The sequence below is a fragment of the Onychomys torridus genome, chromosome 17 (assembly GCF_903995425.1).
Source record: "Onychomys torridus chromosome 17, mOncTor1.1, whole genome shotgun sequence".
NCBI lineage: Eukaryota > Metazoa > Chordata > Mammalia > Rodentia > Cricetidae > Onychomys > Onychomys torridus.
In genome coordinates, this window is record NC_050459.1 from 34,823,770 (window position 1) to 34,836,466 (window position 12,697).

Below are 12,697 nucleotides of genomic sequence, written 5' to 3' on the forward strand. Positions count from 1 at the left end.
ACAACTTGTAAGTACTGAGTCTTCTGTGATTTTTACATGCTGAACTAAGTCAAGTCAGACGATGTCACTGTTATGCCACTCAGGCCATACCCTGAGCCACAAATAGTACCTCCATTGCTCAGACCATGTTGTGATTGTGTTTGTCATGAAAGGCCACTTCTGAAACCCAACAGCTGAGTAGAGACACTTGCTGACATAGCACACTGAGAGGTAACAGGGTCTCTAGGATGTACCAAAGTTATTAAAAAACCAAAAACAGCCAGGCAGTGGTGGCACATACCTTAAATCACAGCACTTAGGAGGCAAAGCCAGGAGGATCCCTGTGAGTTCGAGGCCAGCCTGATCTACAAAGCGAGTTCCAGGAAAGGCACAAAGCTACACAGAGAAACCCTGTCTTGAAAAACAAACGAACAAACACACACACACACAAAAACCCCAACCATCTTGTTATTATGGTTAAGCACAGTAGATTCTCTTGTAAAAGAATCCAGAATTCAAATAGCCAGTTCAACATTAGGAATACATATGTAAACAAGAAATAAAAAGAGAACATCATTCTCAAAATATTAACCTTCTAAGTGGGAAGTACCTAAAACCAGGTTATAGAAGTCATAGGGAAAAGGGCAAATCCATGACAGTTTGAATGTCTTGGCCCCATTGCTGGCTGTTTGGGGAGAACTGGGAGGTGTGGCCTTGATGGAGGTGTACCACTAGGGGTAGACTTTGAAGTTCCAAAAGACTTCCAGTTAGTTCTCTCTGCTGTTGCTCCAGCCAGCCACCCGATACCATGGCTTCACTCTGCCATCATGGACTCTGATCCTCTGTAGCCATAAGTCAGTCCAAAGAAACCCTTTCTTTAAAAGTTGCCTTGGTCAATCAAAGCAATAGAAAAGTAACTAATACAGCCCCTTAAAGTTTTCTTAGTATTAGTTTTCCCCAGAGTGACATAATCACAGATAAAAGGACTTCCAAGATAATAAAACTCCAACTGCTGGGCAGTGGTGTCGCACGTCCTTAATCCCAGCACTCAGGAGGCAGAGGTAGGTGGATCTTTGTGAGTTCAAAGCCAGCCTGGTCTAGCAAGCTCCAGGACAGCCAGAGCTGTTAGATAGACCCTGTCTTGAAAAACCAAAATCCAAAAACCACCACCAACAACAACAAAACAAACAAACAATAAAAAGCTTTGGTCTTTTTACCTTAAGATGACAATTAACATGCAAACACTATTTTTGTTTGGGTAGGAGAGAGGATAGGGTCTTGCCCAGGCTAACCTTTGTCTTTCAATACTGCCTCGGCCTCTTAAGCACTAAGATTATAGATGTATGTCACCATGCTTAGCTCTGCACATACTGCTAATAAATTAGCTCTAAGATATTCTTTAAAGCTAACCCAAAGTGTCACAGTACATATTATTGGGGTGTTTGGTCTGTTTGCATTTTATGTAGCTCTGGCAGTTCAAGGCCAGCTTGGCCTAGGACAAACTACCTGCTTCTCCCCACTGGGCGGTAAAGGCATGTACTGCAACCCAGCCATAATGTTACTTCAATCGTGATTCTCTCTGTCCTTGGTAAGTAACTACTGACATGCTCAGAGGCCAGTGAAGTTATGTAAAAAGATGTGGACAGAGAAGTTTAGGACAGTGAAGTGTGGTGGAGCTACATCGCTGATCTGTTATCCTTCAATCTGGCCTTTTTATAGAACATGCCAACAACCAAATCTCTTTTGACATATAAATTGATGTGTGTATACATATGTACACAGAACATAATATATACGTGTATATTATGGAAACTATAATGGCCTCATTGATACCTATTATTTTGGTGTTTGAGAAAAACACACGTTTATCTTAACAGTACATAAATAGAATAACCATCATAAATGTTTCACTAATAAAAGTTAAGGGCATAAAAGACATCTGAAATGCACGACACCTTCCTTGATGCATTGTTTTAAAATGGAAAGCTAAAGTATTTCAAGTAACTATAGCCAAATATTAAGACTCCGTCCAGTAATAAAATAGCTTGAAAGTTGAAGCTAGTTTTTGCCAACCCCATACAAACTAGAGTCACCTGGGAAGAAAGACCCTCAACTCAGGAATTCCCTCCATCAGATCAGCCTGGGGACATGTCTGTGGGGCATTTTCTTAATTGCTAATTGATGCAAGTGGCCCAGCTCCACTGTCAGCAGCTCCACTGCTGAGCAGGTTGGCCTGGCTTGTATAAGAAAGGCAGCTAAGCAAGCCAGCAAGCAAGCAGTGTTCCTCCATGGTCTCTGCCTCAGTTCTTGCCTCCAGGTTGCTGCTGTGGCTTCCCTTGATGGTGGACTATAAACTGTAAGCCAACAAACCATTTCCTCCCGAGGTTGGTTTTGGTCAGAGATTTATAATAATAACAGAAAAGCAAACTTAAACAAGTGGAATGATTACAAATACTTAATCAACACCAAAACCAATTTGTGTTATTTCAGGGTAAAAAAAAAATTAGCAATAATACCCTTCCCTCCATTCATAAGTGACCAGTAAGAGTCTCTGAGAAATAATCGCTCTGCCTTTTAGGGAAAGACATGCCTATGCTTCAGGAACTAGAGAAATCCGTTTCTCAACCCTCTTTCGGGTAGAGTAGCCATGTGACTGAGATCTAGTTCAAGAGACTGGAACTTCAGGGATCTGGCATCACCTCCTTCCCTATTTCCTTTGCTTCCTGCCTGAGGAAGGTGCCTAGAAGGAAAGGAGCTCAGGACACAGCAAAGACACCAGTCTTGGCTACAGAGCCAGGCACGGCACAGCTCCGTCTTAGGGGGAGGTGCGGCACTTTCTCAACTGACTGGTTTTCATGCCTAGAGCAATTCTAAAAGTTCTTCCAAGTGAACATCCAACGTAAGAACATAATTTGATGAATTTCACTGTAATCTTCATTCACATGCTGTACAGTCAAAATTGTTCTCCTTAGTACTGCCTCAAGTAAATGCGTATTTCATACTGATACTGCTTTGTTCTTCCTCAATACTTCCATTGCTAGCTACCCTCATCCCACCCCTACTTCAGGGCTGGGGTCAAACTCAGACCTGCCTACATGTCATATGATATTATTCCTGGGGAGACATGAACAGCGTCACCCAGATAGGGCACCAAAGTCCAACTCAGTGAGCCAATGGGGTTTTACTGGGGCTACTTAGAGGCGTAGGTGTGAGAGGGGTCACTTACAGGAGCAGAAATGACCCCAAAACAGCTGCAGTACCAAAAGCTACCCCAGTATGGGTGTTGGCTCATAAAAGCTAGGAACCAGCTTCTCATTGTCCAACTAGCAGACAGCTCAATGGGTGGTAGTGGGTCTCTGCTAGGTCATTCAGCTCAGCCATTTCTGCCTCTTCCAGAGTTTCTTCTGGGCAGCTCTTCTCATCTGAGAGTGTCTGAGAAGTCCTTACTGCTTACATAAACTGGAGGAGGGAGGAGACTATTGATCTGGTCAGCTTCAGGGACTTCCTGAGTCTTATAGAGCGTCCCTACTGGATGGAATGTTTTAACTGGGAGGAAACTGCTACACAGTAGTACAGCAATCATTTTTCAGTTCATTAGCCCAGCGAAAATAATTCAAAATTTTTAGTGTAATTAACTGCCTTCCCTTGCATCAAAGAGAACATTAAGTATTTGAGGATCAGGTGATACAATCTGTAATAATTACGGGTTGGAAGGAAAACTAAACTGAGAAGGAAGGAATATTTATACATAGAAATGTATTTCCCTTATACTGAGCCATCATAAAATTAGGACCAGTGGTATTATGATAAAAATCCAAAACACAGTTAGCTTAGCTTAATACTTTGTCAAGAAATACTCTTGATAGAAACTATGTGTGAGGTCATTCCAGACTTTCAGGGTTCCTCCCTGATCCTGAGGCTTCATCCATGTTTGGTATCTTCTTCCAGTATTACACAAAATCCCTGCCAGAGTGGTTTTCTCCTCCAGCCTTTATTTACAGGGGAAAAAAAATTCCATCTCTGATTCAGTGACACACGTTGTCAACAATAATTTACCACAATGCACAGTGCCATGTGCACTTGTTCCAGGCTTTGACCAGGAGTCTGTTCCCAGCCTCTCTCTCTCTCACCACACTGTTTACTCAGAAATATTACAGTTCTTTTTTTTTTTTTCTTTGAAGGAGCCACCTGCTTGCTTCCTCACCTCTCTAGATTATTTTTCTCTGGAGCACTTTTTATTTATTTCTCAGCTAGTTCCACTTATCCTAAGGAAACTGACTTAAAAGGCACTCCTTCTGGAACACCTGGATAATGGTAACAGGAACCACCTGAGGGCCCAGGCTACACCCTACATGATTACCTGCCTCCTGTCCAATTATGGGTTTAAGGAAGGCAGAGGGCTGTGTGGGACCTCATCCTGGCTATTTTCTCAGCACCAAGCCTTGTGCCTGGCATATGGCACATGCCCAACAGATACTCATATGTGACCTGAATGAACTAATCTTGCAATGGGAGAAGCAGGTTAGAATCAGAGGGAAAGCTGAACTGATGGACAGAGCAAATATGAAGCCCTCCAGAAAGCTCATGCAGTGGCTGGCTGCATTGACTGGGTGTTGTCAGTATTTTGGTATAAGAGCAGGCTTAGGAGCATAGTTCAGTGGTAAAGCAGCTATGCATGTGGTCCTAGAGTCAATCCCCAGTGCCTCCCGCCATCCTCACCCCAAAAGAGCAAGCTTTACATAAACTGCCTGGAGGAGGAGGGTGGCCAGAGTGAAATCAAGGAGAGATTCCAAGGGTGGGGACTTAAGTTTTTATAAGCAATTGTGGATAACTGAGGATGAATAACAAGATGACTCAAGGTTGATGGCCAGATAGATAAGAAACATGATGTCATAAAGAGAAATAAGCCAAGGGGATGAACTGGATTTGGGAGGTAGTTAGCTAAGATTCATTTCCCAAATGTAGTAACACATTCAGAGTTAAAAGCCCACAGCTAGGAAGTTCATGGCACTTGAGGCCCAGAGAGCTTAGAAAGCAGAACATTGTGGCTACACCATGGTTTGCAGGGTTTGCAGCCATATGAAGCAAAGATGATCATACACTTAGTTACGAGTAGAGCAAACGCCTTCTTATCCCAGTACTCTTGGAATCCAGGCCAGTAGCCCCATTACTAAGGCAACTAATGGTAGTTAAACACTAAGAATACAAGCAAGTCTGTGCTTAACATGTGTCTGGGCCTCAGACTTACTGGTGTAAAATAAGGTGGACTTGTTCACTGATACATGCCTTTGAGGTCTAAAGATTATGACGCTCAGCAAAGGAATTTTAAAATATTTGTATAAATTCAGAAAATAAGACATGACTAAAACACCACTATTAACTAAAGAAACTCTGGTCATTAAGGCCTTGTGTCTTTTGCTCAAGCTACCTGTTTCAACTACAAACCAACCTAAAACATCAGCTGGTAGAATAAATGAACCATTGTTCACTCAAGCAATGGGATGTTTCACAACTATTAAAAAGAGTGGAATAAAGGCTGGGTGTGTGGTTCAGCAGCAGAGTGCCAGCTAAGCATGTGTAAGACCCAGTTCCATCCCCAGCACCACCCCTACACATGAAAGAATGAAGTAGATAAACATGAAACTCTTCTATTAAACTCACAAAGGCCAGCAATAAAACATATACCGAGCTTCCAATTCTGCACAACAAATGAGGCTATGAAAGGCGTCCACACATTTGTGTCTGGTTAAACTACTATAGGAAAAATAACCAAGAAACCATGACAGTGAGCACCCTGGGGAAAGGACAGGAAGTTAAGTGTCAGGGGCACATTAGGATGTTACAACACCCTAAAGACCTTTTTTATTGTATTGTTACAAAAATTTATTCTTTAGTAAAAAATTAATAGCAACAACAATAATATAGCACACTTATATTTTTCACTTTATGTATTTTTTTTTAAATTTGGGGGTACAGGCAATTAAAGCCAAGGCCTCAGCAGACACCAAGCTCCACCCATGGGCCTCCACAGCTTTAGTTTTAGGGCTGAGAGACCCCCAGTGACATTGGGGCTGAAAAAGGAGCCACAGCTGGCTCCAGCTTCCTTCATTTACCTCCAACCATCAGACCTCGAAGGAAAGGCCAGCCAACTCAAACGCCAGGCCAAGGGGAATTATGAAACAAGGAAAGGAGGCTGGAAAAAAAAATTTAAAAAAATCAAGATTATCCCACCGAGAAGGCATATGCCTCTGGGAAAACGAAAAGCAGTCAGCAGAAAAAGTAAATAAATCACCAGGGACAGCGATGAGCCAACTGAAAAACAAGAGGTACACAGGAAACACACACACACACACACACACACACACACACACACACACACACACACGAGACACTGAAAACCATGCATCCACATGCCCATGAAGCAATCCTGTAAACACCAACACACAACATAGCAGCCCCAACCAACTCAAAGGACACTTAGGCCATTACAGAATGAAATCAATTTAATTTACGACCATTACAACCCTTAGCAAAACTGAGAGGCAGCACCCACCACCAGCCAATGCAATCTGAACATAGACAGGTTCACATATGCCTGAAGTGATGCACTGAGGAGATTTTCCATCTTAAGAGGAGAAAAATAAAGAGCAGCTGCAAACACAAACATCAGGAGCAATATTCTATGTCCACAATTGTTTTTACTAGGAAGCCTGGAAAACTAAATTTGTGGTCCACTTATTGGCCCCTCCACAAGCATCAGGATGACTTAAAGAGTGTTTGCAATGTGGAGATCTTTTGATACACTGAAATAGCCTATCTATCTCAATGAGAAACTGCAAAATAAAACCACAGAAACTATCTCCTTTCTCAGTGCAAAAGAGAAATCATCTCAATTTGCATACATGCTATTTCCAAAAATCACTGAAGGTTGATGTGAATTAACAGGTGTTGGTCTTTACAGATTTGGTGGCAGAGAAGAGCGCCCGCAAGTTCCAAGGCAACCATCCTGCATCCATAAACACAGACAAGCCTTCAGCGGCCTCCACACAACCAAAGTACCCTCCCCGCTCAACACAAGAGAAAACTGTGTATTGTTTGCTAAGCCTCTCATTAAAGAGAGCTTTATTTCCCAATTATCTGTCTCCATAGAAATCTGAGAAGCATTTGCAAGTTCACCAGCAAGTCCCTCCCCTAGGCAGCAGGGGATCTGAGCAGAGAGCTGTCCATGACCAACCTGTGTGGAAAATGACAGTGCTTTTCCTGAGCCCCGAAGGAAGCCGGAGGTTTCGCAGCAGTCCTTTGGCAGTTAGGCGGACGTGGATGGTGGATAAGGAGAATTTGGGAGACAACAACATGTCTTCAGAGCAAGTGGGAAGACTTCTCAGGGGAAGCAGCTTCCAGGGACCATCACATGCTGTCTCTTTCCAACTCAGTACTCTTCCAGGCCAAGAGATACGGCCAGAGAAAAACCAGCCTACACAGCTAGGGTCAGGCCACCCGAAGGAAAAAGAAAGCCAGAGCTAGCTATCCCAGGGTTCCAGGCTTCCGTTTGCACGCCCAGATGCAGCTAAAAACAATGCCCTCTGTCTGAGCAAGAGCTGCGAGGAGCAGGTCCGGAAGCAAGCAGCCTCTGAGTTACATCACACTGTACATGCCATGGGTTGTTGTGGTTCCCATCAGGGATGGGAAAGGGGAGGAGAAAGTGGGTGGTCTCAGGAGCTTTATGTAACAGCCAATGATGTCGCAGATCCAGTCACTCTTGGAACAGGGTTAAGGGAAATTAACCACCTCATGTGCCTAATGTCTATTTATTAACTAGGCAAAAAATAAGATTTCATTAAAGCAATCTGTGAACTGATTCAGTTTTTTTTTTAATGTCACAGGTTCACACTACTACCTCTAAGCATTTTCCAGGTATTTTACCTATAAAGTTATATGTAAACCTGATTGCTTAGATGAAAAGCAAGCAAACAAACCAAAACCTCCAAGCAACAAATACTTCCAATCTTTCAAAAATCAACGTATTTTACTATGCTAGTGACAGGTTGTCAAAATTTTAGCTCTGATTCTCAAATGTTAAGGACCACACTAAAAACAAAAGGTTGGTGCAATTTCTGTACCAGGTCTGTTTCTAAGAGTAATTAAAAAATATCATAAGACAAAGAAAATTTAAACTATAAGGCAAAGAAGAGTTAAACCATACACAACTCATTAAATGTTGTTAAAACTGACAAAAAAAAAAGCAAATATTCTTTCCGAAGTCCTATGCAGCATCTGAGAATTGAATATGAGAGAGGACAGGAGGTAAACTGGAGAAACTCACCCTCCTCACTAGCACCCCACACCCTGTCATGGCAGAAGATCTCAACAAAACCAGTAACCACAGAGGGTCACTGTGGGGATGAACACACACACCCACATCCAACTAATCTCCACATATCCATGGCAACAGAAGCACCAATCACCAAGGACTTGGAGTCAAAGAAAAAGACCTTTAGGTCATTTTCTGTTTAATATCACAGCTTATTATTTTTAAACAGGTCTAAACCCTTTCCCCAAATTCTAACTATTAAAAAAAACCCACAATGCTATCATTGAGCTATCAAAAACATGTTTAAAACAACCCAAGATATCAGTGACCATCAAAATTACAAGCTGAATGATAAATAAATTATTATTACAATTAGATACAACACCATCCATATAATGGAGGGTTGCGGTTTTTGTTGTTGTTGTTGTTGTTGTTATTTGTTTCTGGGTGGTTTTTTTTGGGGGGGTGGGGAAGATGGGGATTATTAACAATAAACTGTAAATTGTCCTGTTAAAGGAAAACCCATTAGCTTACACTACCCAAGAGAAGACATAAGCAACCCACTCATCAATCAGTTATATTCATTAAAAATTTTAGGGCTAGAAAGATGGCTCAGAGGTTAAGAGCACCGACTGCTCTTCCAGAGGTCCTGAGTTCAATTCCCAGCACCCACATGGTGGCTCACAACCATCTGTAATGAGATCTGGTGCCCTCTTTTGTATACATGATGGATGGATGGATGGATGGATGGATGGATGGATGGATGGATGGATAGGTAGGTAGATAGATAGATAGATAGATAGATAGATAGATAGATATAGATAGATGATAGATAGATGATAGATAGATGATAGATAGATGATAGGTAGGTAGATAGGTAGGTAGGTAGATAGATAGATAGATGATAGATACATTTTCAGGAGCTGGAGAAATGGCTGCTCCTCTAAAGGACCCATGTTCAGTTCCCAGCACCCATATCACATAACAGTTCACAAATGTCTATAACTCCAGTCCTAAGGGATCCAAGGCCCTCTTCTGACATCATGCATGCATGCAAGGAAAACACCTATACACATAAAATTCAAAATAAGAAAAAATTACTTGACCTACACTATTAAGCTATCCCACACACATTAAATATTAACCCCTTTCTCCTGAAAGCAACAAGAACCTGAAAGAATAGAAATAATGTCAATGGAAAGGAAAAACGAGCCAAATGTAGCTGCTTGTAAAATGCCGGCGTGTAAAATGCCTGCACATAAAAGCCCAAGCTTGCCTGTAACAAGCCTCAGACCGCTCAGTTTCAATTCTTTCCCAGATGTCATCTGCCCCCTGGTGGCCAGCTAGCATGAATGCAAAAAGGTGTGGGCGTTATTTTGTTGTCTTAAAGGGTCGGCATAAAAACTCAGGAAAGATGACAGAACAAGTGAAGCAAAGTTTGGTACTTAGGATGGAACAATTCATAAGGATTAAATGTTAGTTGGCTTTTAGTGGTGGAGGGGGGGTGGTGGTTGAGGTTTCATTTTGAGGGGGCGGGGAGGAGTTGTTTATTCTTTGAACAGTAAATCTCTTCACTGCTGAGCTGTCTCCCTAGACTCCATTTCCTCCTATTTTAAAGAGTTCTGAAAAGCAGTGAACAAGACAATCTCATCCTAGGCTCATTCTGGTCATATAAGCCCTAGAGCTGTGCTCTGTGTAACAGCTCCTAAAGTTACACTCTTGTGCAGTGTGTAAATTCCTGTTCTTTATTCAAGATCCACTATTTACTTGCATTAAAAAAAAAAGGCCACATAGAGAGTGCACAGTTCTAAGCCAGTCAACATTTATTTCTTGTTTCCTAGTCCTACATTTTTTCCTATTATTTGTGTTTGTCTTCTGCTACTGTAGCAAGCACAAAGTCTAAGCATATGCTCCTGTTAACTATGCCATTACTACATGTGTTGTAACTGTGTTGTAACATTGTCTTAAGCTTTCATAACTGAATCTAACAGCAACTTCCCATTTCTTGGCAAGCATCGGCCAGTGCCCAGAAGCTACGACACCTTCTCCAGCTATGATCCTGACTACTTTAGACGCTGAATGTAAGCCAAGTCAGCAAGATTCCCCATCTCTTCTGTGCACTGTGTGCCTGTGCATGACACACATGCCCCAGTGTGCATGGAGAGGGCAGAGGACAGCCCTCAGGTGCCAGTCTTTGACATCCATTATTTAGGTTTTCTTTTCCTTCCACTGTGTACGCCAGGCTACCTGGGCCACAAGTTTGCAGAGATTCTTCTGCCTCTAGCTCACCTCCTATCTCCCCATAAGAGTGCTCAGATTACAGATGCTATTCAGCTCTACATTTATGATGCTTTTATTCATTTCTACATATAAAACCCTTCTGTCTGGAATACGTTTTTGTGCACTGTGTGAAGAGACCAGCTCCAGGACAAAAAGGTACCACTGTCACAGTGGGATTCACTAAATGATCTATTCTCCCTAACAGGAAGTGCCAAATTTTTCATGTATGGAAATGGCATCTGCCCTTTCAGCATGAGGGCAAAGTTGAGATCATCAACATGCAGTAAGGAAAGACAGACAGCAGGCGCACAGTGTGGCAGCATTGCATCACCTCCCCAGAGCAGATCTGCAGCCCTCAACCGTCTCCCGACACCAGAGAAAGGAGATGCAGAAAACCACAGGCTATATTTATAAAATGGCACAGAAGGAGCAGACATTTCCACTTTCAGGGCAGACACCATGGCACCTGACAGGGATGATGTATCAAACAGTCACAAGTGCAGAAACCCAACTTGGATGCCTACAGTATCCCAAACAGCTCCCATGAGTGTTGGAACCACGGTAATAATAGCAAGCTGTGGTGTGTGGCATCTTCCTCATAAACAGCAAGCACATTTTATTTAGAGCCAACGTTTCCTAGAATCTCACAGCATCATAACCTTTAAATAAATCACAACAGCTAGACCCCAGGACGGTAGGTCAGAGCTTTTGGTGGGTTTGCCCACTTGCTTTGAGGATTTCACAGAACTTAACACCAGGAGGCGGGGGGGGGGGGGGGGGGGGGGGGGGGCTCACTTCTAAAATAAAGCCATCACAAGTGTAACTGACAACAAGAACTGTCAACCTTGTCGGCCCTAACGGCACGATTAGCTACCATTTGAGAGCCTGGGATGAAAATATTCTACACAGTCAAAATGGTTCCTGCACTGGGAACATTCCCATGCTGCTGAACGAGAAAGCAGCGCTGTGGAGAGGATTGGCAAGTAGCCAAAGTCAGGCCACAAATAGGAAGTGGAGAACCAAGATCTTCCCCATGCCCAAGCCTCACAAGGTCATCCTCCTGTCCCTGTCTTCTGAGGTAGTGGAATTTCTTTAACTGTTAAACTGAAATAATGACAGGACATTGCAAATCCTATTTCACCCACCCACCCACCCCAAAAATTAGTAGAGGCTGGGGAGAGGTAGCTCAGAGGTTTAGAGCACCCCTCCTCTTTCAAAGGGCCTCAGTTCCGCTCCCAGAACCTAAGTGATGGTTCACAACTGTTTGTCACTCCAGTTCCAGAGGATCTGATACTTAGTTCTGGCCTCCCAGGGCACTGCCTGCCCGTGGTATACTGACACACAGCCAGGCAGAACACACATGAAGAGAAATCTTTATAAAATTAAATAAAAGAAATATATAAAATTTAAAAATTGAAAAGTAAATTAAATCAATAAGAAATTAAGCAAAATGTGAGGTTTACCAGAGTATGGGCAGCAGTTTTATGTCCTGGTTCATACTGGAAGCTAGTTTGGAGCTTTTGGAAAATAATACGGTTATCTGAGTGACTATAATATGCATGTGCTTTTGTTTATTAATACAATTTGAAATAATCTGTCACAGAAAATCACAGAGATGGTTGTAGGGCAGTCCATAAGGGAATCATTGTGAATGTGTTATATAGAACCAACTCAAACATTCAAGTGGTTAATTGTTAATGCACTTATTAACACCAAATGACTCATTGAAACTGATCTCTATGTGGTACATAACAAAATGGGATTTCAATGTTTACAAGTAGTTTTACTTCAAAAGCCACACACAGCAATGTTTCCTCATAGGATCAAGCTAATTTCAGGTCAGCCTCGAGTTGTGAAAATAACTAACCACCATGTTTACAAACAGGGGAAAACACGCGGCTCACAGTTGCATCCTGTGTTGACACTATGAAAGCCTGGATTAACAGCTAGTTTACGGGCTGCAATGTGGTCCTTTTCTGGCTTTCTGTTCTGCTGTGCAGTGGGTTTAGAAGTCACATGACTGTACTATCACTGTGATATAAAATAAGAGCATGTAGGTAGTGCATGGCTGACTGTACAGTCTTGCATGTCATGTGTAGGAATTTCAATGAATGCACTTTATATATA

General features: G+C 42.4%; 1 protein-coding gene across 4 annotated transcripts in view; it reads right to left on the reverse strand.

Annotated features, from left to right (window-relative positions):
* The window catches only part of Mtus1 (microtubule associated scaffold protein 1), a 150,119-nt gene that overhangs the window by 45,728 nt on the left and 91,694 nt on the right, over positions 1-12,697 (reverse strand). The window contains exon 1 of one of the 4 annotated variants that reach the window (XM_036209492.1): positions 7,214-7,653. The exons of the other annotated variants lie outside the window; for them this stretch is intronic. Within the exon in view, the coding sequence (XP_036065385.1) occupies positions 7,214-7,334 (121 nt within the window). The 5' untranslated portion in view covers positions 7,335-7,653. Of the gene's footprint in view, positions 1-7,213; positions 7,654-12,697 lie in introns of those variants that run through there. 4 annotated transcript variants of the gene reach the window in all.